Consider the following 27,842-nt stretch of genomic DNA (forward strand, 5'->3'; position numbering starts at 1 on the left):
CACCTTCCCTCAGACACAGAGCTCATACTTTCTTTAGAGGATGGCTGGTTGCATCTGGTGGAATCAGAAGGGAGCATCCAGCTGGGTGAGCGTTAGCCACTGATGGTTAGTATCTGTTCATTCTTCGAAGTGGCGTTCTCAGAACAGTTCAACACTTCACCGAGCCTTTCTAGAAGCCAACCATCTGTTTAGTGCCTGTTACGATACCCACAATCTCCTGGAGTTATCCAGTATGACTTCTCATTTCTTAAATGATTTCTGCTATTTCCAGAAGGTTCTACTCCATAGTCTAAATCTCAACGTAAGAAGAGATGGCTTTTTTTTTTTTTTTTGGCTCACCTTTTTCATCCCATGATAAATAAATGATATTAAGCTGATCTTTCTTTCAACATTTCTGTTCTGCTAAATCCTGACTCTTGATTGGCTGAAGGGAAACTGGCTGTTACTGAGCTACTGCTAATAGACCAGGCCTGGACTAGGGGACTATGCACATTTAAGTCCAACTAATTTTCACAGTTGCCCTTAAGTGAAGCAGGCATTATAAATGACCATTTCAAAAATCATTTTACTACTATGGAAACCAAGACTCAGAAAAACCAAATGCCTTCCTCAGACTCCCACAGAACCTAGCAGACCTGGGATCATAACCCAGATATATTCAACTCTTTTCACCACACCAGAACTCAATCCATCACATAGGACAAATTCTGTTCCCAAGGAGCCTCCTCAAACTTCTATCACCATTCTTCACAGGGTGAATCTGGCTCAGAGTCACAGGCTAGAGGAAAACTCTGGGGGGTCCTCTGAATCAAACTGGTACAAAGTCAGACACCAAGAGAAAGTGCAAATTTAGCTTTCAAAAGGAGAAGCAGCACCTAGTCGTTTGGTAAAGGAGGAAAGGGCAGAAGATTATTTTGTAATTACATTTTTGACATAAATTGATTTGTTTTGATCATCAAAATGTTTTGATGCTAAAATTATAGGAACTCCTGGGTTCCTACTGGCTGATGAATTTTATCATTTAAAAAAATCTTCCAACGAAATAACGAATCCAACTTTTATCACAATCTTAGTCTTCCCTCTAACTTATTTGTGTCTGCACAATCCCAGACATGCTCTGGGATGAAGTTAGCCTGTTTTACTATGAATTTCAATACTTGAAGCAGGCAGCACACTTTAAAGAGGGCCTCTGGGGTGGGTGTGGGGGTGCGCAGTGGTGAGCTGAGCACCCAATCCCCAATGGCTGCCTATTTGAGCCTGAGCCATGCCTAGCAATGAATGTATCGATTTATAATTAAAACACACTTCATTGGAAAAGAGGCTCTAGAAAACTCTACAAGGTCTCAAGACAGAGAATAATCTCTTTCTCCCTTTTTCTCTTTTGGATGATGAGATCTAAGGACTTCTGGTGTGAATTCTGCTTATCTGTTTAATGGGATTTGACTGCACGTGCTAACTCTGATTAGAATCTGTTTGTACAGAATATTGAATCATTTCAAGTTAGGAAACAAAGGGGTAGAGCAGTAATAAAGAACAAATCGAGGCTGTAAAATGTCTTTTAAAAAAGCCTAGAAAGGAAAAAAAAAAAAAAAAGACCACCTGGCAGCCAGCCAGAGGGCATGGCCGGGGCTGGTTCCCCATTATGGTGCGCCATCCTGTAGCAGGGCCTGATGTAAACTTTGCTCTGCTACTGTGGGTGTTGTGTCAAAACATTAGTGATAGTGTATCTGAGCCATCAGATTAATAGAATCTGCACACACTCTCTATTCCCCTCCTCTCACGTTCTCTCAAAACAAATAAAACAATATAGGGGAGGGGATGCTGGCAGAAAAAGGTGCGGAGTTGGAAGGAGTGTTTAGACAGAATGGTTCCTGCTCCTTCTGCTCCAGGAAGAGGGCCTGGGCCTTCAGGGTGGTCACAGGGTCACGCTGAGGGGATTCTGGACAAGTGGCTCTCTTGCACACAGGGAGACCTTGTGACGCCTTGGAGCCCATACTGAAAACTACTTCTTGTCTGAATGGAGAGGGGGGAGTGGAGAAGGCTTCTCAGGGATTGAAGGCTCTGGGTCAGCTCCTTGGACAATGGTGGAGGTGATCCAGCGCCCTGGCCACCTCTGTTTCGATAAGAGCTTTTCCGTGAGCATCTTGGCCTGCGCTGCTTCCTGCCCTCCAGGGTCTCATGGTCCATTCACACTCAGAACAAGGCCTGTCTTCCCAGCCTCTGCTTTCCTTCCTCCTCTCTCCCTGCTTGCTTCCACCAACAGCTCCAAGCCACCCATGACTCTGTTCTCTCTTTTACAGAACCTGAGCCAGGCCAAGGCATCCTTGCCACCCTGACCGGGATGACAAAGGATGGATACTTACTAGGCCACACCCAGGTGTGGGTCATAACAAGAACACCTACTTTGTTCATTCATTTTTTTCTTCTAAGTGAAAAGACTGCTCAGTTGAGGAAGGGTGATTTGATAAATAAAAATTCCTTAGGAATGGGATCCCTGGGTGGCACAGCGGTTTGGCGCCTGCCTTTGGCCCAGGGCGCGATCCTGGAGACCCGGGATTGAATCCCACATCGGGCTCCCGGTGCATGGAGCCTGCTTCTCCCTCTGCCTCTCTCTCTCTCTCTCTCTCTCTGTGACTATCATAAAAAAAAAAAATTCCTTAGGAAAATCTCAAGAGGAGCTACAAATAATATCTTGAATCCATTCAAGGAATCTTAAGGTGTTAACTCTATTTCAAGCTATTGTTACATTTTGTTCTCACGGAAAGGAAGAGAGCACATTACCTTTTATATAGCTGTCAATGCTGAAATGTCCGAAGATCCTTCAGCCGTAGGGGTGGGCAATCACAATTTAGCATTAGGAACGTAGAATTGAGACCTACTCTGACCTGAGTTCAAATCATAGTTTTACTACTGCCTAGTTTTGTAAGCCTGGACAGCAAAAACCCAGCTATGAGAATCAGAGTCACAGAAAGTTGCTCAGAGAACTTAGAATCTTTTCAATCCTTTGAATAATTCTTAAACAGACAAATCATATAACTTTTAAAAAAATTATTTGAGAGAGAGAGAGAGAGAGAGAGAGCATGCACACGTGTGATGGGGAAAGGGCAGGGGGAGAGGGAGAGAGAGACTCTCAAGCAGACTCCTGGCTGAGTGCAGAGCCTGACTCGGGGCTTGATCTCATGACCCTGAGATCATGACCAGAGCCAAAATCAAGAGTTGGACTCTTAACCGATTAAGCCATCCAAGCACCCTGCATTGTACCACTTTTAATAAATTCTGGTTTGGTGTTATTCCACTGATGAACACTAAGGAATGTGATGATTTCCAGTCCCGTGACACTCACTGAAGTAGAAATGTGGTTGAGGAGTTTGTGCACACTACATCCCAAGGATTATGACAGGAGAAATCACTTTTCTCAAATTTCAGTTTCCTGAAAGCTTTTTCTTGGTTGGTTTTTATCTGATGGGCCCCTTAATCTTCCACGTGTCTATTTCATTTCTCTTTCTCTCTCTTGACACTAGAGAGTAAAAGCATATGGGCCGTTATCTTAGTACTGGCCTCACCGCATTTTCTCCTTTCATTCAGGTTTGCTAAATTATTTATTGTACTCTTTGTAAACCAACTCAAATTCTTTGGGAAATGAATGTGTCCTTAACATTGCAAACTCAAAAGAAGTAACGCCATGTTACCATGTCTTACTGGTTTTATTATAGGAGTTAAAAGATAAACAGAAGGGAAATAATTTACAGAAGATCTTCTTGCTGTCCATGATGGCGAACATCAGGGTGATACTCAACGAGTTAATTTATGTAATGTGCTTAGCACAGTGCCCAACACACAGTAGATAGATTGATAATATAAGCTGTCATTTTATTATCTCACTAGATAGAGAGCTACTTAAGAGCTGGGACTATGTTTATTCATCATTATAACCTTATGGCCTAGCCCAGCCACCTGTAAACAGTAGAGGAGCACACCCATCTCCACCTCACACTGAGGAGAAGAGTGAATCCTGACAATGCCCTGACTAGATGTGGATTCAACCCCTATGTTAGGTGTCAACCTACCATCCATCACATACCTCAAATGTGCTGAAAAAAGGGGCACTACTGACCCTCAAATGACCTCACACATATCCTCTCAACTAAGCACTGTCACCACCATCACTGCCTGGCCACTCACAGTGAGGACTACCAGTGGAGCCAGAGGGTCTGATTGTATGAAGCCCTCACAGTGTAACCCATATCTGACAAACTGATAGTCCTGGACAATTTCAACTTAGGCAATGAGGCTGATGTGTGGAGAAGCATCTTTTGGTCTAACAGAAAATAGAAGACCAACCAGCACTTCATCTTTCCTCAAGAGTAGGCAAAAATATTGGCTTATAATTATTAGCACCATTGTGTTCAAATAAAAAAAAAGTATATTCATACATGTTCCATTTAAGAAGTAAAATCATATCCTCTGAAAGTAGAAGATTTAGATCCTTCAGTTATTAAAGAACATATACATTTATTGAAGAGACAAGTCAAATATGTGCTCATGTATCAAAATATCAGAAAAATATCAGAATATAACTGAGCACAAGTAAGTAAGATGTCAAGAGCCCCCTAGGCTAGCATAGCTGGGTCAAGAATTGGGTCAATGAATGTTTGAATAGCTGAGGCAGAATTTTCAAATGCGAGTAGATTTAGGATATTATAGCTCCTCTAATTTCCAAAAAAAAAAAAAAAAAGAAAAAAAAATCTGAAAGTTCTACCCTTTCTGTTCCATTCTAATTTCTTTGGAGTAAATCACCATAGTCAGAAGACCTGTCTAAAGATGCAAGCACAGGGGAGCCTGGGTGGTCAGTCGGTGAAGTGTCCGACTGTTGGTTTTGGCTGAGGTCATGATCTCAAGGTTCAGAGATGGAGCCCTTGTGATGGACTCTGCACTCAGTGAAGAGTCTGCTTGGGACTCATTCCCTCTCCTTCTGTCCCTCCCCCTTCTCTCTCTCTCTGTCTCTCTCAAATAAGTAAATAAATAAATTTTTTTTAAAAATTAAAGATGCAAGCATATTTTCTGGGAGAACATTAACCTAACAGCACAGATCATTTTGTCAGAATACTGTCAGCTTTCACAGGATACTCATGTGCATATAATGCCACCTCAGAAGGAAGCTGCTTTGCAGTGGGCAGCCCTAGAGTAATCTAAAAATACTTGACAAGTTCCAGCAAACAAAATTAGCCCTCACAATGCACCAGCCACAGAACTAAATACTTCATATATACTTCATAAATGAGCTATATACTAGCTCATTTAATCCCTGCAAACAAGCTTAAGGTATCAGTGCTACTATCTCTATTGTGTAGATCGGGAAACTCAGACATACAAAGGTAGTTTATTTTACCAGGAAGCTGGTAGACAGTAATATGTGGTAAAGCCAGGATTCAGGCTCTGTAGCCCATGACCTTAAATTCTAGACTATATTTTTCTGCATCCTAATACCTTTTAAAATTGGTTCTTGATGTCATTAACATGGGCCTCTCCAAACATATTTGTTTCTGGATCATGAGCTTGTGCCCCCAAATTAATCAACTTAAGGTCTAAGTAGTTATTACAGAGCCAACCCTCATAATGAAAATGAAGTGCCTGGTTGATGATGTGAGAGAAAGCCACTCACTTATAGACTCTGACACCAGAAAACCAGGGCTGGTTTTCTAACAAGGTACTTAAACTTTCTATAATGGCAATAATCCCAGATCTGCCTCACAGAAGCTCTGTAATAATTAAATGAGGCAGTACATATAAAGCAACATTAAACACTTAATGTACTATAAAGTACTCAATAATTTTCAGCTACAAAAGAAATAAAAATAGAAAGCCTAGGCCATAGAGTCTTCTGGACATAATCTTCTATTTGGCTCTAAGTAGTCTCCACCCATTCTCGTTTTCCTCACCTTATTTACCCAAAGGCTTTTTCACATGAGGGAATTTCTCAATAAAGTAGCAATCAGTGATCATGTTACATAGTTTTCAATGATGAAGACAAGGCATCTGGAACGTTAAAAGCCTCAGGAAATGGGATAACATGCCCCAGATCATTTTTTTTAATCTACCTATTTATTTTTATTTTTTTTTATTTTTTTATTTTTATTTTTATTTTTTAATTTATTTATGATAGTCACACAGAGAGAGAGAGAGGCAGAGACACAGGCGGAGGGAGAAGCAGGCTCCATGCACCGGGAGCCTGATGTGGGATTCGATCCCGGGTCTCCAGGATGGCGCCCTGGGCCAAAGGCAGGCGCCAAACCGCTGCGCCACCCAGGGATCCCCCTTTTTTTTTTTTTTTAATTTATTTATGATAGTCACAGAGAGAGAGAGAGAGGCAGAGACACAGGCGGAGGGAGAAGCAGGCTCCATGCACCGGGAGCCTGATGTGGGATTCGATCCCGGGTCTCCAGGATCGCGCCCTGGGCCAAAGGCAGGCGCCAAACCGCTGCGCCACCCAGGGATCCCCTACCTATTTATTTTTAAAGATATTATTTATTTGAGAGAGAGAGAGAGAGAGAGAATATGAGTGGGGGGGTAGGGGCAGAGGGAGATAGGGAGAAGCAAACTCCGCACTCAGTGGGGAACCCCACAGGGGTTTGATCCCAGGACCCAGAGATCATGACCTGAGTTGAAGGCAGACGCTTAACCAACTGAGCTACCCAGGAGCCACCACCCCCTCCCCCGATTCATTTTTTAAAAAGCTCAAGTGAAAATCCAAGTTCTTGGATTCTAAGGCTTTGATCTTCAGATGTGCAGGACAGAGTTTCAGGGACACAATGCACATGACACATGCTAAAGACGGGTGACAGAAGTAAGACCACCAACAATGAACCTGTGAAAGTCTATCAGTCCATGCAAGTTAAGTGATGAGTTGGCCATGTGCAGTTGATACCAGAAGAGCCAAGCATTAGCCAGGAAGGGGGGCTGAGGTAGAATGAATGGTTGGCTCAACTATTTAGCCCTCATATGAAAAATTCTACATCAGGTCCATATCCAGCTTTCCAAGTTTTGGTTTTCAATTTTCTCAGCCCAAACCTGATGAGCCGGCCAAGTTATGCTTGGTGCATGTCCTTTTCAACTCTTCATCCCATTCCTATCCCCATGTCCTTCTGTCATATCTATGTTCCTTTCTGTTTGCTGTTCTAGTACCTACCCATCATCTTTAGGACTCAGGTCTTATTTCCCCCAGAGTTTCCTTGAAACTGTAGTCCTTATTACCTACCAGCCACTGAAACCATGACAGTTCATTTATTCATCCAGGTTACAGGCCCCTCCCATGGAGACTCAATGCAATGTTATGGTGGAAATAAGAACGAACAGGAATAATAGACAGGAAATCAGAGACTTGGGCCCAGTCCCAGGCTTGCCATGAACTAGCTGTGAGGTGAGGGATAATTGTCTTTGTGCCAGTTTCTCCTCTATAAAACAAGCTCTTCTTAATCTTGAAGATTCCCTAATTCTAAGTGAATGAAGCATTCCAGGTGAGTAGGTCAAGGCCTGTGGAGACGTCCATGTCTTTACTGCATTTACTCATCAACTATAAACTCAAGCTTTCTCCTTCATTTTCTTTCATCCTCCCCTCCCCCTCAGCCCATTCTTTGCCTCCTGCAAAAACCCACAGCTTTGTGAGCCCCCTCTCTGAGGTCTGAGTGCTTGCTGAATCCTGATCCAAAAAATTATTCCTGAACAACAAAGGAGGGAATGAGACTCCCCTGCAAGAGAGCAAACCCCCCCGCATGGAGAAAAAGTCATACAGAGGGCGAGTGCCACCACAGCAGAAGTGCCAAATTGACTGACTTCCTTTCCTCCTCAGGTTGGTCTTATTTAGACCTGCTTGTCCCACTAGGTTTATACTCCGTCAAAAGGTCTATTCGCACCTGTAGGTCTGGTGCCCAGACCAGTACAGGTCATCATCACCAGTTCCCAAAGTAATCGTGAAATCTGAGTCAAATTCTCCCAGATGCTCTTTCTCCTCTTCCTTCCCATCCTCAGTGCAACTCTAACTTCCAGGTGGACTTTGTGGGATCACTGGCTCAAGAGTAAACACAGTGGGTTAGGCAAGTCCCCCTTGAGGATTTCTGTAACTTTCTCTGGGAACCCATAGGGTGTACTTAGAGGAATCCCATGGGACACCAATGAAAAGTAACCTTCTGAAATGCCAACCTACTTAGCCTCTCCTATTCCATGATCTGAAAACACCTGAGAAATAACTTTCTGAACCTCAGTTTCCTGGTGAGGAAATTATGTCCATTCTGTAGAATTGTACAGATCAGGGACACTGTATGGAAAGGGGAGAACACAGCTTTGGCACTAGGAAGGGCTCATTGATTACGTCTGTTATCATTAAGTAGATAGTGGCATTTGAGGTGACAAGACATCCCGAGGCTTCTAGAGAAAGTAGGAAGAAACAAGTTCTACTGACTTGAAGCGCATTTTAAGACACCATCTGGCCATAGTCTAAATCCATTATATCCTTTCTATCTTCTCAATGCACCAGGCTGTATTTTTTCACCTAAAAGGGCAGGGAGGCTACATTAAAATCAGTGACCAGAGTTTATATTTCAAGAAATAGTCTCCCGATTTTATTCCTTGTGCTATACCACTATGGGGGACTGGGGTGGGGGTTTCCTTAAAAAAGGAATAAAACAGTCTATTAAGTTATTGGAGATCTAACTAAAATGTAGACTTCCAAGAACAGGTGCATGTCTTATAAGTGATCTGTCCTATTTATCTATTACCTAAGGCTCTTGTGTCTGGACATTAGTTTCTAGATTCAGTCTTGAAAATACTCATTCAACTTTTAAAAATCTGTGAGTTTTAAAAATCAAAGAAAATTTGAGAGGCTCACCCATCTTTTTTATGGAAACTTCCCAAACCATATGTCATTACCTTCTGATATTCCTAATCCTGGGAAGCAACGCTGAATTTGCTCAAAAGATCCCTCTAAAAACTGCTCTGCGTAGACTTCCTATGACTCAGCCTTTTGGTTTAATTTAAACACATAATGAAATATTTGACAGCAATTACAGGAGACAGTTAATTCATTAGAAACAATTATTCATCAGACTCGTATTACCATGAGGAGTGGGAAAAAGAGGCAAATCTCACAAAGCAGAGAAAAGTGGCAGAGAGGCATTTGGCAAATGAACTCGTGCTCTGTTCTCAGGACTTTGTATGAAATATTAATAAGGGCCCTCGTCCAAACATTCACATTGGGCAGCATGCACTTCCTCATCCAGCAATTATATAACAGAAAGCAAGAAGTTTCTCATTAGTAAGTGAACATTCACGTTTGCTTGTGATGAAAGCCTCCTGTAGAAGACAGCCAGATTAATTTGAGCTTGTTTGTTCAAGCTCAAAGTTCTGCTAAAGTGGTCTCCAGTGAATGAGTCTTCCTTCTTTAAAATCCCCATTTTGATTCAGGGTTTTGTGTATGGCACGTTAAAACTCTCGATGGTGTGCCTGGTTTGAGTCCATAAACCCATACGTACCTTGCATGGAAAATCTGGCAAGAGACACATGGACACAAATTATATGTATGCTTAAGAGCGATGTGATAAATGTTAAAAAAAACATGCAGTATGTGATATTTCCAAAAGGAAAGGTCTTCTTAAATCATGCTTTCCTTTGACATCTGACCTACAGATAGCCCCTAGGAAATGTTGACCTTTTCTGTGTTTAAATTGTTTAAAACTTTCATTTTATAGATAGTAGAATATGGGACATAACATTGTTTCAGCCCCAAAATAACAGACCTTCATGCTGGCAGTCAATTAAATCCTTGAGTACATTTCTAATTAACTACCATTAACAATTGTTTTGTTTGGGTCCTGTTAGGTTTGTGCATCAGCGGGGTATGTCTCTCAGATGATCTCAGATGATCTATCCCTCACACATCCCTAATGATCCAAGCCTTCCTTTCTTTGCCAATTTGCTGATGTAAACAATAGAGAGATGCAATTAAGCGAGTCCTTCTCTGAGTTCCTAGATGCCTCTGCTTTCCTTTATTTTGTAGGCCACCTCCCAACAACGCGCCCCCCCCCCCCCCCGCCCTGCCGCCCCCTGGGAAGCCCAGCAAAGCACACTTGGTCCTGGAGTGGTCTGCTTTCCCAGACCCAAACCCCAGTCCTCTACCGCTGGGCAGGTGAGGCGGGTTCCAAAATGGGACATCAAATTGTGCGGCGGGGATTATCACATCCTATTAAACTTCTAAAGTGTGTAACTATCTGAGACTCCAGATCTGACTGGCTTTAGAGTTCTGGAAGCAGTTCCTTAAAAATTCCATGTACACCTATCACGTTTTTCTTAGAAAATCCACCATTTTGGCTAAGAAAGTAATACAGAATACTCTACCCTCCTCACCTGCCATGAGTTGAGAATCCAATTACATTTGTTTGCATTCCAGAGGGACTCATTGGCAAAAGATCAAATAAAGCAAGCGAGGTTTTCGGGCTAAGTGGGCAAAGAATGATAATGCCTTTGCTTGGCTGGGCTGGGCCAAGACTGGCACAGGTAGTCCAGGTTGGCAATGAAAAAAATGTGGGTTGACACCCGCAGTGGGGGAGCTGTGGGTTGTTTTTTTAATGGGTAATTACTAGCATTATAATTACTGAGGCAGCTCTGTACCACAGAATACATACTTAGATGGAAGCCCTTCTCTTACAACCATTCAACTTTCACAGGTTCATTTCTTTCAATGAATTGGGCACTGATCCCTGGAATTAATCCTCGGGTCAAATTGCTTGATAATTTGTAAGAAGCAGAAGGGGGGAAATATCAATGTGCCACAACTAGGAAATTATTTCAAGCTTTTCTGAATGAAGAAAATGTCGTTTTAAGTGATTTTCTCATTTCACTCATGAATAGCTATGTATTATAGGAAAAGGGAAGCAGGGCAGTTACCATTTACAGAAGGGGAAATTGAAACACAGATTAAATAACTGGCCAAGGTCACAAAGAAGTCAGGGCCTGTGCCAAGAATAGAACCCACTTCCTTGCTTCCCGGGTCTCTATCCCTGAGACTGGGAAATGGACATTCTGCAGGTACACGTCCAGAGAGAATAAGTAACAGATATGTTTGATCTTACATAATAAAACATAATGGCCAACAGTGTGGATCTTTGTTTTCGCACGGTTGGTGCGATAAGTAGATGGGTGACAGTGTATTTGGGTTGAACACCAATGATGTGCACAACGCATTTGTAACATGCGAGCAATGTGAATGTAGCAGAAGGAGCAAAGGTTTCTCTCTATGTATTTTTACTGGTCACCACCAATAGCTGGCAAAGCAAATGAGATTTTTCCCAAAGAACTCAATTCACTTAACGGTTTTTTTCCACTAAAAACAGCATAGTTTGTGCTGCCACTCTGTAATCATCTATCAGTGTTATATATGACCTCGATAGTTAGATGGGGACAGAGAATGAAAGCAGCCTGTGACAGAAAGAGCGTGTGCTCTAAAAACAAAGCTGCAGTTAATCGCAGCGGCTGCAGGCCTTCACCCTCCCCTCCCCAGAGAAAAGACACAAACACATTCAACATTTGAAAGGCAAGCCTTCGTTTTAAAAAGAAGACAAAGCAACCTCAGAGGGGTAGATGCTGGGCACTGACAGGAGCTGGGCACTGACAGGGTCGGGGAGCTGGGCTGGGAGCTGGGCTGCATTCATGGGTTAAGGGCGAGTGTCAGGAAGGACTCAGCTGCGGCCCACTCACCACCCTCCTCTTTGCGGGGAGTAAATGGCCCAGCCAGGTCTGAAAGCTCCAGTCAGCTGCCAGTGGGGCTCCTCGGTGCTCAAGCACGCAGCAATAAATACAGCCTCCCACCATCTCAGACTCTTCCCAAGAAAGTGCAATGGGTGATCTGAGTACCAGCATCATGCCAAGGCTGTCCGATCCGTTTCCAGCTGGGCCCCACAAATCCATCTACTCCATTTCCCAAAGAGGGGTCCCTTCCCTCCAGTTCAAGACTGTTATTCATTCCTGTAGAGACCATTCTCCATGCTATGCCCCGGGAGATGGAACCAGCACTGTGGCAAAGCACTATGTGAGCAAGCTCAGCTCACTACAGGGCGGTGAGTCGCACTCAGTAGTCCCACTCAGTTCTTCAACATCCGGGGGAGAGGGGTGGTGAACTTCTAGAATCTACTGTGGGTTCACCAAGTAGGAATCAGCTCTCCCATGTCCCATGCTGCCCCACCCTGGCCTTTGCCAACCCACAGGTCAGAACCACTTCCTCCCATGACAGGAAACGAGTGAGTGAGGCAGGCCGCACACACGAGGATGGTTGTTTCGGTCCCCCACTGCAGTTTTTCATAGCCTTGCTTTTCTTTTTGCTTAACTCATCTGTATTTCCTTTGTTTTTCTTCTGAAAAATCACATTAATTTTTTTGTCAATTCTACCCCCAGGCCTACTACATTTCTATTTCTCAAGCCCAGCAAAATCACACTTGACTTTCCACCATTTGTGTTCACTTCTCAGAAACTTTAGGTTAAAAATTGTCACTGTTGTGAAACCAGCTCTATAGTAGGCAGAAAATTCTTTTCCAGTTCCTTAAAAGTTTTAGAGCCTTATTAATTAGAGAATTTTATCCTACTGCTAGCGGTTATCACAACCTTGGCCTTTCTTCAGCATTCTGTCCATTACTTCATTCTATCCTCATATTGTCTCTGTGAAGTGTGTAGAATTATCATCCGTATGTTATATGAACAGAAGCTGTAAACTATGCACATGTGAAAGGGACTATAAGGTTACCTACCTTTATGCACATGCCCTAGGTTATGCCCATACTAATCTGGAACAAGTTTAGGAATATTTATTTAGAAGTCTCTGCTAATTGCTAAGGATGAGGAAAAATTCAAAATTCCACTTCATTGGGCATTGATAAGTTACTTTAAGGCTATTAAAATCTAGCTCTCCTACTACTTTATACCACCCAAATGTGCAGGAAAGTAAAAGGGGAAAAATTTTTGTTATATTTCTTCCCCGCTCATTAGGAATGTGAATTGGAAAGTAACTACCTTTTCCCTCTCTTTTATTAGCAATGTTTTATAAGAACAAACTCTGGGTGAATCAAAAGCATAGCTAAGACTTAGCAGTGTATCACTTTTTTTTTTTTAACGAGGAAATTTCTTCTAATGTTATTTATGGTTTAATTTCCACAAAGATGGACTAGTTGAGTAGTAGTTCTGACAAGTTTAAAATATATTTATGTACTTACTGGGTACTAGTAAATACATAAACTTATTAGTTGGCCATATTAAACCAATTAATAAGTTTGAACTACTTAGGGGCACCTGGGCAGCTCAGTCAGTTAAGCGTCTGCCTTTGGATCAAGTCACGATCCTGGGGTCCTGGGATCAAGCCCTGTGTTGGCCTCCCTGCTCAGTGAGGAAACTGCTTCTCTTTCTCTCTCTCCTACTACCCTACCCCTGCCTGGCACATACTCTCTCTCACTTGCTCTATTTCAAATAAATAAATAAAACATATTTTCTTTAAAAAAAAGTTTGAGCTACTGAAAAACATTCAAACCTCAAAACTAACCCTAATGCTTCGGTTGTCTCCATATATAGATATGTCCTTTAACAAGAGCCTAAAATTTAAATACCAAGAATTATTCTATATATTCAAGAGTAATGTGTATGTATTAAAATTGCCTAATCTCTTTTGACAGGCATGAACAGATACCACCATGCAAATATGTTACTATGTAACTCAAAATAAAATTCTAAAAATTCATGCGATAAAATGCCCTTTATTCAAATGTCACTAAAATTCTTATCTACAATGGTATCTAAGTGTTAGTATATAAAATACATTTATACAAAGACACATTTGAAAACTTCTAATAATTAAGGAAGGCTCCATTTATCTGCTAAGTTTAGCTTCTATCTGTTCTATTTGTGTCCTACCGCACAAAGGTCCTATATATCTCTAAGTTAAATGTACTGATTTAACCATCAAGCATTGAATTCAGGCCTGACACAGGTAAGTTGCTCAGTTGACTTAGAAAAAAATAACTCTCTGTCTATTGACTTAGAAAAAAAATAACTTCTTAGGGATATGCATATTTTATAGCAGATAATTTCAAGGAATGACATTTTTTTAAATGAAATATCACTGAAAAAGTTAAAGCTTGCATTTCTGATCTGTCTTGTGATTGGTTTTTTAAAAAATGCCTTGATCAGAGCATAGGTCAAATGGTCAACAAACATTTACTGAAGATTAGAGGCACTACTTTGAGTCTTGAGAGAAGTCAAAGAGGAATTACACATCCTTCCAGACCCTGGTAAGCTTACTCCATGACACAAAAGAAGGATCCCATGTACCAAAAAGAAATCAGAAGAAGAGAGCTAATGCCTCCAAAGTTTTACTTCAAATGACTTCATTCCCCAAACCATATTTTATTACTATTATTCAAACCCAACTTTATTTTTAAAAAAGATTTTATTTATTTATTCACAAGAAACACACACAGAGTGAAGCAGAGACATAGACAGAGGGAAAAGCAGGCTCCATGCAGGGAGGGAGCCCCATGTGGGACTTGACCTGGGATTCCAGGGTCACACCCTGAGCCAAAGGCAGACACTTAACCGCTGAGCCACCCAGGTGTCCCCAGACCTAACTTTATAACATATTACCTCACTGACAATTATTATTTTCTAACAGAGTTCCTAGTTCTGTCCTAAATAGATTTGAAATTATATTTTTATTTTTTTAAGTAGGCTCCATGCCCAGCAGAGAGCCCACTGTGGGGCTCAAATTCATGACCCTGAGATCAAGACCTGAGCTGAACTCAAGAGTCAGACACTTAACTGACTGAGCCACCTAAGCACCCCTGGAATTGAAATTTTAGGTTTGCTATTGTCAAAACAAACATTAAAAACATCTATAAAAGGCCATTATGTTATTCCCTGAAAGTTCAAAACTTTATATTTTTCTCTAAATAGCTTAAATTATTTATTTTTCACTTATTTGCATGTTAGGTTGGCACAAATATCCAGGCCTTAAAGGGATGGAGAAATAAATATCCATAAATATGGATGCCTGCCCCTAAATTAGCAAAATCATACAAAATCTCAGTAGACCTCATTTTTGGGGGGGTTAAGTACCCATAGTGGTAAAGAAGATATTCAAGATTTGTAATTTCTCCATATTACTATTCTTAGCAAATGGCATTCACATGAGAAATCAGGACATGTGTGGAAACAGCTACTTCTCAGGAACCCTAGCACTCACTAGTAGCTTTCACTCTCAGAATGAAAGGCCTTATGCAAAAGATTACCACAGAAGATGAAGAGTTGAAATGGCAGGGAGAATCCAGAAAACCAAATAGCCACTCTTTATGCTAGATTCATGTCTCACCTTTTTATCAAGCTAAACATTTAGTTTCTGTTTTTTTTTTTAAAATAGCAATTTTCCCAAACACTCTGCAAGTAGAGTTAAAAAGCAATAAAGCAAATTTATGGCAAAGTGATTGCTCTTGGGCAGTCCCAATAATATCTTATTGTTGCACTTATCAATTCTATTCTCGTCCTTCAAATTAGCTCCCATGAACTGTCCTTAGCATCATGCCTCTAGACTAAACAAAAATGAGAAAAGAGAAACAGGACTCAGTCATCAACAGGATGCAAGGAAGCACTGCACAATGACCAGAAGGTAGGGACGTAGCCATTCGGCAAACACACAGTAAACTTCTACCACTGTGTGTGCCTAGAGATACAGAGGTGCTCTCAGTCAGCTCAGGGCTCTAAGATAAAGCAAATGTATGCAAATGTATGCAAACCCAGCAAAGGATGCAAACCCAGAGAAGTGTTAAGGAGGCCCGCCTCATACAGAAGAGGGAGAAAGGAGTCTGAATGAGGCAGTCAGGAGAGTTCACAGAGAAGCTAACATAAGAGGTAAGCCTCAGAGGATAAGGAGGCAGCAAATGGGTGGAAGTGTATTTCAGATGAATGGAAGAGCGTGAGCAAAATCTACAATGGGTAATCATCAGTGCAGGGAAGATCTCCTATCACATCCAATGTTCACAAAATGGGAAATGGGAAGGCCACGGTAGCTGAATTAGCCAAAGTCTGGAGGTTTTCAGTTGAGAACAAGAGAACTGGAGTTCCAACCTGAGTTTCAGAAAAGGCTCACAAGGTGACCTTGATCCTGACCCTGTGCTCTGAACACTATCAACTAGAGAGAAAAACTAGAAATGAGGAAAGAAGAGTAGGTATTACCTACTTTTTCCTGTGAGAGGGAAAGCCTTTGCCCCAAATATAACTGAATATTCCATTTGCAAACTTCCATGTGTGTCCATTAAAGAATCTTGAGTCCATGTACGGCAAGTATTTGAAAGTTAATCTGGAAACAAACTGTCCTTACCTTGCTTTGGAATGATTATGGTTACAGGGACGCCAGAACCATCTGACTGTAGGTTGAGGGATACCGTAAATGGTACAGGTCAGGATTTGTCTGCTGCCCAGGGGATAGAGAGTCGGGTCTGGAAAGGATGACACGGCCTTTTCATAAATCTGGGGTTTCACTGGAAGAGAGATGAATAGGACAGAAGTCAAGAGCTGTGCGGTGACTTTTTCCTGGGCTACAGCATGAAAGACCACTTCTCCCTGGTTTTGATGTCAGGGAAACAAACACATGGTTGTTGCCATTAACAGCATTTTTTTTTTTTTTTAAGTAGAAGTGTTTTGATAACAGTAAAAAATTGATTCCATAGTATGTACATTATGATTACGATGATAAAAAAAATCATACTTATGGAAGTTAATAAGCAGACATGAAATCAGCATGATGGGGGTATACATGGTTTTTAAAATAATCACTAAAAGTTTATTTTCTCTGATGTTGTGCTATTGACTTTCGATTTACCTATATTCCCAGAACTCTTTCCTTGCCCAGAACTGGAAGAAAGTAGAGGAACAGCAAGCTTACCATTTACAATTAAAGTGGTGGTGAGGTTTTTAAACACACTCGACTGCTTTATGGCCAACAAGATCGTGTAGTCCCCCGCATCTTCTGCAGCCACATCTTTGATGATTAATGAGTAGCCATGAACCAAATAGCGAGCAGATTTCTCAGTCACGGGGAACCCATCTTTTAGCCTGTAGTTAAGAGTGTGATTGGGAAGTCACTCCATACTGCCTCTCAGATAGCATTTTAAGATACTGTCATTTACTTTTGTGAGCTCAAGCTGATACGCTCCAATCCTTTTGGTCCTCCACATTCATTTTACAAAGATAGATGCTTACTTTTTGGTAAAGGCAGGTATGGTTTGTTTATTTATTCATTTTAAAGATTTTATTTATTTATGGCAGAGAGAGAGAGCAAGAGAGTAAGAGAGAGAAACAGGCTCCCCACGGAGCTGGGAGCTTGATTCAGGGATTCCAGAAACCTGGGATCAGGGCCTGAGCTGAAGGCAGGCGTTTCATTGGACTCAGCCACCCAGGCGCCTGTCAGGTATCGCCTGTCAGGTATCGTTTTTAAAGGGAGAAACCCTTCACACTTATTGGTAAGGAGGAAGAAGTACTTTGAAGGGAGAAAGAAAAGCGCTGGTTTTAAGGTAGCCACGAGGATGCTGGTCACCATGTGACTTAAGTATTCACCCAGCAGCACTGGCTGATCCCATCTAGATGTTTTCAGTTTTCCATGAGGGCTTCATCAGCAATCCAAGGGCCATTGTAAGTCAGATCAACTAGATCACTTCTCCAGATAAAAATAAAAATAGACTTTCCTATTGTGGTCTCATGTGGAGTTCTTATTAGTTGTATAAATGGTCACACCAGTTGTCCCTTTCATAAGCTATAGTAAAATCAAGATTATCAAGATTTGTTCCCCTGAGGAAGAAGAGCGAAGGTACAAAACTCACAAACAAAAGGTACCGAACTTAAAAAAAATTCTTTTTTACTTTAAATATAGAATCAATGCCTAGATATCATGTAATTGCATACAAGCTGAGAGTTGGGAGGCCTGAATGCTTGACTTGGCTCTGATACTCTGTGTTGTGCCCCTGACTTGCCTGTGTGAGCCTCAGTTTCTCCAAATTTTCTAGAGTTTCTCCAAAATTTAATGCTAAACTTCTATGATTTCATTGAATTGCACAGTTCTTTAGCTGGGCATTTTTTACTCTGTTAGAAGTTTATTGTGTTCTGTATAAAGGTTTAATATTGGAAATTAAATATTGGTATTAGCTTCTATCCATGCAAATGTTACGTGGTCTTGTAAGCAAATCATCATCACTAATGGGTCTCAGTTCCAAAGCAGTTGAAATGCCTATGCTCTATTCTATGACTGTAAATGTCATCTTAGTTTACTTTATTTCTCATTAACAAGTCAGTGTTTTCAAAGATGGATCCATTTATATGGTGTATGCGTTTTAGGCCCTGGCTACTTTGTTACAAAAGAAATTAGTGCTGTTTAATACATGGGGACACCCTCAGACACTTTTGAAACAGGGAATGTATCGCCTGGAGTGATTAAATTCCTATTAAGGAATTACATACACCGGCAGGAAATTTATTATTGGATTTCTTGTACATTATAAAACAAAACAAAAAAAACTTTTCTGTGACAGCATGAAGGGGCATAGCACAAAGTTTAATTTTCTCTTTAACCCCCTACTAACTACCTGAGGAAACAGAAAACAAATACTTTAATCATAGGATACTGAAAGCAAAATAAGGCCTGGTGGAGGTGATTCTATAATGGCACCACTTCTATATTGTATGGGTTGTTTTCCTAATCAGTTTTGTACTTTATTCTTTGTTTAAAATGTAATGGTTTGAGCCAAAGATATTGGCATTTAAAAATGATTTAACAAAATGACTGTAGATTAGAAACAGATTACATTGTTTCACATCAGGTGTTGTACTAACACAAAAAGAACCTGCTTCAGGAATTTCTGAATATGTACCCTTTGAGCCAAAAAAAACTTAATTAGTTCAAGTTGGTCCTTTCCTCCACCCCTGCAGCTGAATAAGTCTTGTCTCTATTAATGTTTGTTTAATTTTAAAACAAGACTGGAACTTTCATCCCAGCTGTATATAAAAGAATTACTTTCAGATAATAAAAGAATTATTATCCTCATTACAAGGGCCCACTTCTTTAGGGTTAATAGAGCATGTTACATATTCAAGATGCTTCCTACTCATTGCCCAACATACTCCATTCAAAGGATGTTGACATCATGGGGAGGTTTGGAGATGCAGAAATTTAGTCACGGCTTGTGAATGGCTGAACTGAAGCACTCAGAAACACCTCATATCTCTTGCTCCATCCTGTGAGTTTCCCTTTCCCTCAGGCACATCCTACCTGCTTCGCTCCCAGGCCAGAAACCAACGCGGTGCTTGGCTCTCCACAACTGTCTGGGGAACATATCCTGGTATTTTTTCAGGAATTCAAATCACGGGGCTCCTGCATCTTCCTACTTACAAAGCACACATCTTAAACTGATAGGAAAATAATTATGATCCTACCACAGAACTTCTGGTGAGGGGAATGCCTTCACTTTCACGGACAGCCTGTAGGACCGCTTGCCAGCTATGGTTTCAAGCACATGCTCTTTTCGATGCTTCACAGTGATGAATGCCTTATCTTTGAAAAGAGAAGTGATAAAGAGATTAGAAAAGGCTGTGTTTATCTAAAGAGAACAAAACTAACCGAGCTCCCTGCCTCATAAAAGGAGGGTGCAAGCAATGAATAAACAGAGCCAAATTCTGATCAAGCCCATCAATGAGCCCAAATAGTGATCCTTGAATAAAATAATTTAGAAGCACCCTAACTGGTGAGGTACTCTCAAATCAAATGGTTGTGAGTAAAACATAAAACAGAGGCAGGGCAACAGAGAGTGGGGCACCTCAAATATCTGTATCACAATAACAGAAAAGTAGAGATACTTCGAAAATCTACCTGCCCAACATGAGTATGATGGGAGAAAGTTCCTTCAGGCACCATAAAGCAAATGATTCAATTTAAGAAAGAAAAAAAAAAAAAAAAACCACTACTGAAGAAAGTCAAAATAATTTCTAAGGCCACCTGCCAAGACTGTTCCAGAGATTATGCTCCGCACCATTTTTCTTTTCAACAGTGCAGATAAATAAGGTTTTCAAGGATTCTAAAGAGGCTCAAGTATTTTCTTTACAGAATTTCCCTATTGGAATTAAGCAACAATATTAGGATTTCATGAGAGTAAAACCAGGGATAAAAATCACATCAATTCTAAATAATTTATCCCACCACATTTTTCTCTCTAAATCATACTAATACCTGAGAAATGAAGGTGAGTCTGTTATATTTTCCAGTCTTGTTTATATGGAATACTAAAAAAAGAACTTAATAGAGATTATAACATGATCTAACTGAATTATTAACCACAATAAACTGGCAAGGAAAAGATTCTCTGTCTAATTCAAAAGTATTACATTTAAAGAACACTTACTGTACTTTGCTTTTTGGCAAAGGGAAGAGGGGAACCAAGTTGTATCATTCATGTTAGAGTATCTCTTGGCCAGAGGAAAATGTACTTTTTTAATAGAATCTGCCCCAAATCCATGATGATAGAAAGCAGAGCACAGGTGACTTACCATATATATGGACTGAGGTGTTGACAGATTTGAATGATGGACCACTCTTCACGCGACAAGTGTAAAGTCCTTTGTCTTTGTTCTGCACTTTGTCAATAATAAGAACGCTGTAGAACACATTGGCATGGGAACTGCGTTGGCCAACTCGTTGCCTTATAGAAGCTCTCTTATTTTTCTAGAAGGAAAATGTGTAATGAATGTGGAAATAGTAATTGTTCGTGTTCAAGGTTATAGCATTCCTCAGATTTATTACTGAGATGATCAACATTTTGTGCTGAGGGGCAAAGCCACCTAACAGTAAGATGTTTGGAAACTCATACTGTGTCTCGATGCATTTCAAATATTTGCCACGGTAGCACTCATTTAGTCCTTCACTCTCTCCAGACGGACTTTCATATACATTAACTTAATAGTTTCTCACAACCCCCCAGTGAGATGGGCAGCATCCCTATCCTTTAACAGATGAAGAAGCTGAAACGTCAGAGGCCACAGTGGGTAGGAAACTCATGTCTTTCAAGTATAAATCTATTGCCTTCTCTCCAGCACACACCTCTCGAAACTGTTACCAGCTTTCTGGCCATAGATGTGACTTACTTAGGCAATAAGTATCTTTGGTATCTGGCTTAATGACACTGTTTCTCTAATAAATCACCATGTGAGTTTTCTTTTGCTCGCTTGCTACAAGTAAAGGAAAAAATCATGAGTCCTGGCTACACATACTAAAGTGTAATAATTCCGATTTCATTATTCCATTATTTGAGCAATGTTTAGCAATTTCTGCTAAATCACACTGAAAGGATCTGAGGACATGTAAAGCCATCTACAAGCCTAGCCAACACTCTGGTGGTGCTGGTGGTGGTGGTAGGATGTTTTCTCATGTTTGCCTCAGGGAAGACCAAGAGCAGGCCTCGAGGCTCAGCAGTGTAAACTGGCCACAATGACTCCTTCCTGGTTTTGAGAAGATGAGATCACATTGCCTTTTCCTTCCATTGTTTCTTCCCCCTCTCTCACTTTTTTTTTAGCATTACATTTTATAACATATGTTATTTCTCCCTCTCCATCTTTCCCACTGAGGAGGAGTGGAAAAAAGACTTTGAAAGCAGGACAGAGGGCGCCTGGGTGGCTCACTTGGTTGACTGTCTACCTTCAGCTCAGGTCATGATCCCAGGATGCTGGGATTGAGCCCCCGTGTCAGTTCGGGTCCCCTGCTCAGCCAGGAATCTGCTCCCTCTCCCTCTGCCCCTCCCCCCTTGTGCTTTCTTTCTCTCTCAAGTAAGTAAGTAAGTAAGTAAATAAATAAATAAATAAATAAATAAATATCTTTTAAAAAGAAAGAAAGCAGTACAGAACTAGTCTTTGGGTCTTGAACGTAACTCTCCTCTGTGCCATGTTTAAGAAACTTCAACCTGCCTGTTCTTATATTGCCCTGTTGGAACAGACACAAGGGTAGGCCATTTTCTTCCTTATCGGCAGTAATGAGAAAGATGTCAACCACCCCTATCAAAAATCAGAGAATCAAAAAAAAAAATTTTTTTTTTCAGAGAATCAATCCTTTAATTACTAGCCTGAGGGATTTTCAGCAACTCTATGTAAAGTAACATGTAGGTATTACTTGTCTTCTCCCTTAGAGAACTCCTTTCTTCCCAAATTCGAGTAACATCAGTATTGTTTCTGCCTTTGGAAAACAGCTGATCCTGGGTTTCTGACAACTGCTTTGTCAAGCCCTGCAGCCACCAGCCACAAGTGGCTATTAAAATCAAAACAAAGGGATCCCTGGGTGGCTGAGTGGTTTAGCTCCTGCCTTTGGCCCAGGGCGTGATCTTGGAGTCCTGGGATCGAGTCCCATGTCAGGCTCCCTGTGTGGAGCCTGCTTCTCCCTCTGCCTGTGTCTGTGCCTCTCTCTCTCTCTCTCTCTCTCTCTCTCTCTGTCTCTCATGAATAAATAATAAAATCTTAAAAATAAAATAAAATAAAATTAAAATAAAAAATTCAGTTCTTTACTCACACTAGTCACATTCCAGGTCCTCAATAGCCATATGTGGCTAGTGATTACTGTATTAGTCAGAAAAGATATTTCAATCACAGTAAGTTCTATTGGACAGTGCCATTTCAGAAGGTAACTAGCAGTCAGTAGATGTATTATCATATTCTTACAGTAGAGCCACCAACAGGATAAGAGTTTCTTCCCTCTTGGTGTTTATTGAGAATATCTAATATCTGACTTCTATCAAAACCCAAAAAATACTGTTGCAAGTCCTAGCATTTCTATTTAAATGAAACAATATCACTTTCTAGAAAAATATGACTGATGAGTCCTTAAAGGGTTTCTACAGGGCACTTGTTACATCTTTTTGTTGCTAGGTTATTTTATTTCCATGGCAAGAGATGTTGATGAGAAACAATTGTAGCTTAGGGCTGATACATTCATCCTTTTGCAGACAATTTAATCATCAGTTAATTTTGTGATTGGGCAATCTGAATGACACAACACATGACTGTGCTTATGCCACATTAATCATACTGTCACATAGCAAATAGGGGCCACAGTGACAGTTACAGTTTCTTAACAGTTGATCATAGATTCCCCATCTATACAGTCTCAAACAATGATTGTCTGCAAGGATGTTTGATCTGAATAAGGAGACCGAACTCAATCTTCATTCTTCTCATTTTTCTGAAGGACAGTATTGCTCCTTTGTCACTTAATAGATGGAATGGAATACTGGATGGCTGGGTTGTAATATCTTTTCCAAACATGCTCCAGTCAGGTGCCTCACTGTCTGCCAGTATCTTAAATTAAAGCGCTCAAACAACTTTTTGTTGTTGTTCTTACAAAAGAGAGGCCCTGCCTGGCATTTAGTGATAAATTTCTCTCTCATCTCTAAATCCCAGAGAATAGTTTCCAAGGATGAAACAATCCCCTTTTCCACTTGGAACTACGCAGTAGAAATACTAACCTATACACTTCAAAACAAAACCTCCAGACATCAAAAGACCATATCTATGCACACACACTCATGGAACATCAGACAAGGAAAGCACCCTAATCAAATCCACAGCTTCCTCTTCACTCAACTGCCACAGGAGTCAGAATATTCTGATTTTGCCCACCTCCAAGACTCAACGGCATTTCACTTGCTAAAAAGAAATACTGTCCTCCAGGAGAAATAGAAAAATGTCACTCACTTCACCAGGGTAACTCCAGGTCATCTGAACTCTTGTGTTCAAGGCAGTGGTAGCAGTACAGTTGAGAGTAAGAGTGTGACCTCTAAGTAACTTGACTGGGCTTGGGGTATTTATCTGGACATCTCTGATTGTATTGGCTGTGAGCAGAAGAAATGAGATTTTTTTTTTAAATCAAGCTTTCATTAAGCAGATAAACCCTTGAGCATTTTGGCTTGCATTCATGCCTTTGGAACATCACTTACTTTGTCGATAGGTAAGATAGTTTGTCTTGTACAAATGGCCGTTGACTGTTGTTTCACAGGTGAGAAGCCCTATTTCTCTGTATGTTGCATTTGCTATTATAAAACCCTTCCTACTGTCCCAGGTTATTCGCTTCCCATCAGGGATCAGGGTATCAAGTGGAAACTGAAAAGGAAAAAAACATGTTTTAAGGAAATCATACTAGCACTGCGGCAATACTGTTTGATGAGAAGCCTGTGAAAACATAATTTTCATCTATAGTGAAAATAAAATAGTACAGGTAAAAACCAGTTTGTCATAATTAGCTTTTTAGTTTTCTTTGCATGTCTCAAGATTTAGATTATTGTGATAAATTATAGCAATTACGATAATTCCTTATCAGCCTTGGTGACAGGCTGCACCCACCCAGGATAGACCTGTCATATCAGACTTGCAGTGTGAGCCCGTATCACTTGGCCTCAAGGAATCATCCTTGTAACAGACTGGCCTGATACTCAATAGAAAAATCAAGTAGGGTTTTTCCACTGGGGCCGCCAGGTTACCCTCCTGAGCCTCATCATCTGGAGTTTTTAACAAGCCGTAACTTGTCCTCCCATTTTGTATGATTTATGTAGTGGTGGCTGTCTTCAGAAGACTAAGTAATTCTAAGTCCTCTGAGATTCATAGCATTCACTTGGCGCTCACTGGAGTTATCATTCTGAGAAGGCTGAGGGCCTCGACTCTGCCTTTGGGAGGGAAATCTAGGGAAACAATCAAGACAGCTGCAAACAGATGTGGAGGCCAGAGACGCTGTGGTGAATGAAGTGCTCCCAAATTCTCAGACATATTCCCAAACACAGGGAGTCCAGACAGAAGAAAGGAATCTATGATTTGATTTTCCTTTATGCCTTCTACTGGACACCAAGAACTTTATTTTTAAAGACTATAATATAAACAATCCACCTTGGGATTAGGCTTTATAAAGGGATATTGCTCCTCAAGAGTGGTCCAGCCATGTTCCCCTGATGCCAGACTGCCAGCCCAGTTTCAGAGGCATCTCTGATGACCACTATGACTTATCCCCCGCTGGAGAAGGGAAAAAAAAAATCAGATTACCTTCCCACAACAGATGATAAAAGAAGCCAAACTACCCTGAGGAAGCTTCAGATCTTTTCCATCTTCTTTTAAAAAGTGCACCTTACATCACTAATCTGTTTATCATTTATTTATATTGCTAGGAGCAATCTGGCTGGGATTTGTGACTCTATGGCAGAAATTCCTCTGCGAAACATCACCAGCGCCCCCTCCCAGTGAGCATGTCTGTGTTGTGTTGGTGTTACCAGAGGGTCACACGGCTTTGAAATGAGTTGCACCCTGTTTATGAAGGACTGCAAGCAAGTGAAGGATGCATTTCATGTTCTAGTAAATCATGATTCTATCTGCAAACTTAGGAAGGCTCTATCTCTGGTGGGAGGAAAAAGAAGCTTCCCCTCTAATGTGGTACAAATTATTAAGGGAAAAGCTCAGAAAAATTTAAGTCAGGGATTGAGATCTCTGATGCTTTAAACATAGGGGAACGCAATACTGTGCTGCATCTAAAAGAAGGGTTTGCTGATGGTCTCTCAGCACAATCGAGAAATACACTAAAGTTTCCTTAAAGGTTGCAGAGGAAGTTTCTCTTCCCCTTATCTACCCTCACTGCCACTACTAGTAGTCCATTGACAAAGAAACCTTGTTCTGAGCTGACGAGAGAGAAATTAGCAGAAGACCATGTAGCTCATCAGCTATGGTGGTGGCCACAAGTGTCACAAAGAGGCAGGCAGGGGAGCAGCCCTGAAAGGAAGGACTGTCTAGGAGGCTGCCTCCAGCTTATCACGGCTACGCCAACACTGGCATAGAGAAAGGAAAGGGAGGGGACAGCAGGTTAAAATGAACAAGAAGAGAAGTGGAAGGGAAATATCTTATAACTTCAGGGCAACTTACATACATAATAGAATAGTTTCCCATATATATGTGGCAAACCCAAAATCCCTATAAGAACACTATGGTTTTCTCTCCTCTCTCTTTCTCTTTCTCTCTCTCTCATGTGTGTTATAAATCTTAGGTAGAATAACAGAGAAAATAAGCTCCTCTCAGGTTTTTACATGGGGGAATTTGGGAAAGTTTCTTACAACAGACAAGTGATCTGCACTAGAGCAAAAAGGATGAGGAGCTTGCGTCAAACAGACAAGTCCACAGCCCCATGGTAGATTCCATATTACTCACACACAGTGATTATCATCTCAGACTCAGAGGAGTGGATACCATGTGTGATAATAAATATCACAATATCGAATCACATATTGGATATTAAACTGTTAGATAAATATAATAGCTAACCCTTAATGGGGCTCAGCTTGTACAAAGAACTGCTCTAAAGGCTTTTATGTATCACCTCAGTTACTTCCTAACACCATGTGAGGTGGGTGCCACTGTAATCACTCCCATCTCTCCAATGTGGAAACTGAGGTGGAGGAAGTTTTGATAACTTGCCAGTTTGTTCAGCAGGTTAAGTGGTAGGGTGAGAAGAATCCAGGCAGTGTGCTCTGTTCTTAACCACTGGTCTTTCTCCTGCCCAAAGTAAACCATTTGCAAAGGTGGTAAGGGCACAGAGAGAGAAATCAAGATACGGATTCCAATGCTCAGCATGGTCTGTGAGGTCCCCCACTCCCTCAGAACCTCAGTTTTCCCTTCCACCAATTGATTTAGACTCCCTCTGGAGTTTCCACCACTGAAATATACTGCTTCTATAATTATCAGCGGTGATACACAGATATCATGGGAGCTAAAACCTGTCACCAATGGACTATAGTGAGGGCTTAAATCGAATCAGTAATATAGGAAAGTGGAGAAGACAGTAGACACCTCCATCATATTCCAGGACTCAGAGTCAACCAGTGATACTGAAAATCCAACTTGACTACTACCACCACTACATGAGTACCTACAATGTGATGGGGGTGCTAGGTGCTGCCTTGGGACAGCCTTAACTTTTCCTCTTAAAGCTCCAGCTCTCAGGACTCACCACAGTTTTCCATTTGGGGAGTTCTTGTCCAATTCTTAACCCTAATCTGCTCCCAAACTCTTAGCATCAATGAATTAGCTGGAATGTCACATTTTAGGTTTTATCTTTATTAGATTCTACTCCAAATCTTTTTCTTTCTCACAACTCAAACTCAAGGTGGTAGTTCCATATGCACTTGTCTCACAGTTCTGCCCTTAGCAAAAATCTAGATTAACCACTCTCTGACAAACTATTAATTTGTATAAGCAACAGAATTGGTTTTTCTCACATCTGCAGACATTTGGTTTTGTGGCAATATATGAACATTTGCATGATTTTTGTTCTTTCATTATATCCACACAGATTTATGACCACAACATTGTCATGTTATTACATTTAAGTACATGCCTGAGGATGACTTCTAGCAGTTATCCTTTATAGTAAAAGGATATCCAAGAAAAGTCCACTGAGCAGCCCAAGTGTCTGTAAGAAAATCATTCCAGGGAGATAAAAGGACTTAAAATGCATTGTGTTCACATGCAGTAAAGATATGCTGAAAGAGGCATTGCTTGGTTTTACCTTTTTTAAAGTAACAGTGATGTTAGGTGACGTGACCCGGCAGGGGATGACGATCTGCCTTCCTTCAGTCATATATATAATTTCGGGTATTTCACTGTGCATCTCTAAGAAAGGTCTACCTGTATCTGAATGAGAAGAAAATGAAAAATACATATATATACATATATATATGTATATATATATATATATATATAAATGGTTGTAT

The 27,842-nt window shown here is 40.9% G+C and overlaps 1 protein-coding gene across 2 annotated transcripts in view; it reads right to left on the reverse strand.

The window, feature by feature from the left end:
• Positions 1 to 27,842, reverse strand: part of FLT1 (fms related receptor tyrosine kinase 1) — a 177,526-nt gene that overhangs the window by 99,945 nt on the left and 49,739 nt on the right. For both annotated transcript variants that reach the window (XM_041764815.1, XM_041764814.1), the window contains exons 4-10: positions 27,638 to 27,762; positions 24,039 to 24,201; positions 23,797 to 23,933; positions 20,611 to 20,785; positions 19,504 to 19,621; positions 16,964 to 17,133; positions 16,400 to 16,559 (exon numbers count right to left, since the gene is read on the reverse strand). In XM_041764815.1, the coding sequence (XP_041620749.1) occupies positions 16,400 to 16,559; positions 16,964 to 17,133; positions 19,504 to 19,621; positions 20,611 to 20,785; positions 23,797 to 23,933; positions 24,039 to 24,201; positions 27,638 to 27,762 (1,048 nt within the window). The remainder of the gene's footprint in view (positions 1 to 16,399; positions 16,560 to 16,963; positions 17,134 to 19,503; positions 19,622 to 20,610; positions 20,786 to 23,796; positions 23,934 to 24,038; positions 24,202 to 27,637; positions 27,763 to 27,842) is intronic.

Source organism: Vulpes lagopus, chromosome 8 (assembly GCF_018345385.1).
Source record: "Vulpes lagopus strain Blue_001 chromosome 8, ASM1834538v1, whole genome shotgun sequence".
Lineage (NCBI taxonomy): Eukaryota > Metazoa > Chordata > Mammalia > Carnivora > Canidae > Vulpes > Vulpes lagopus.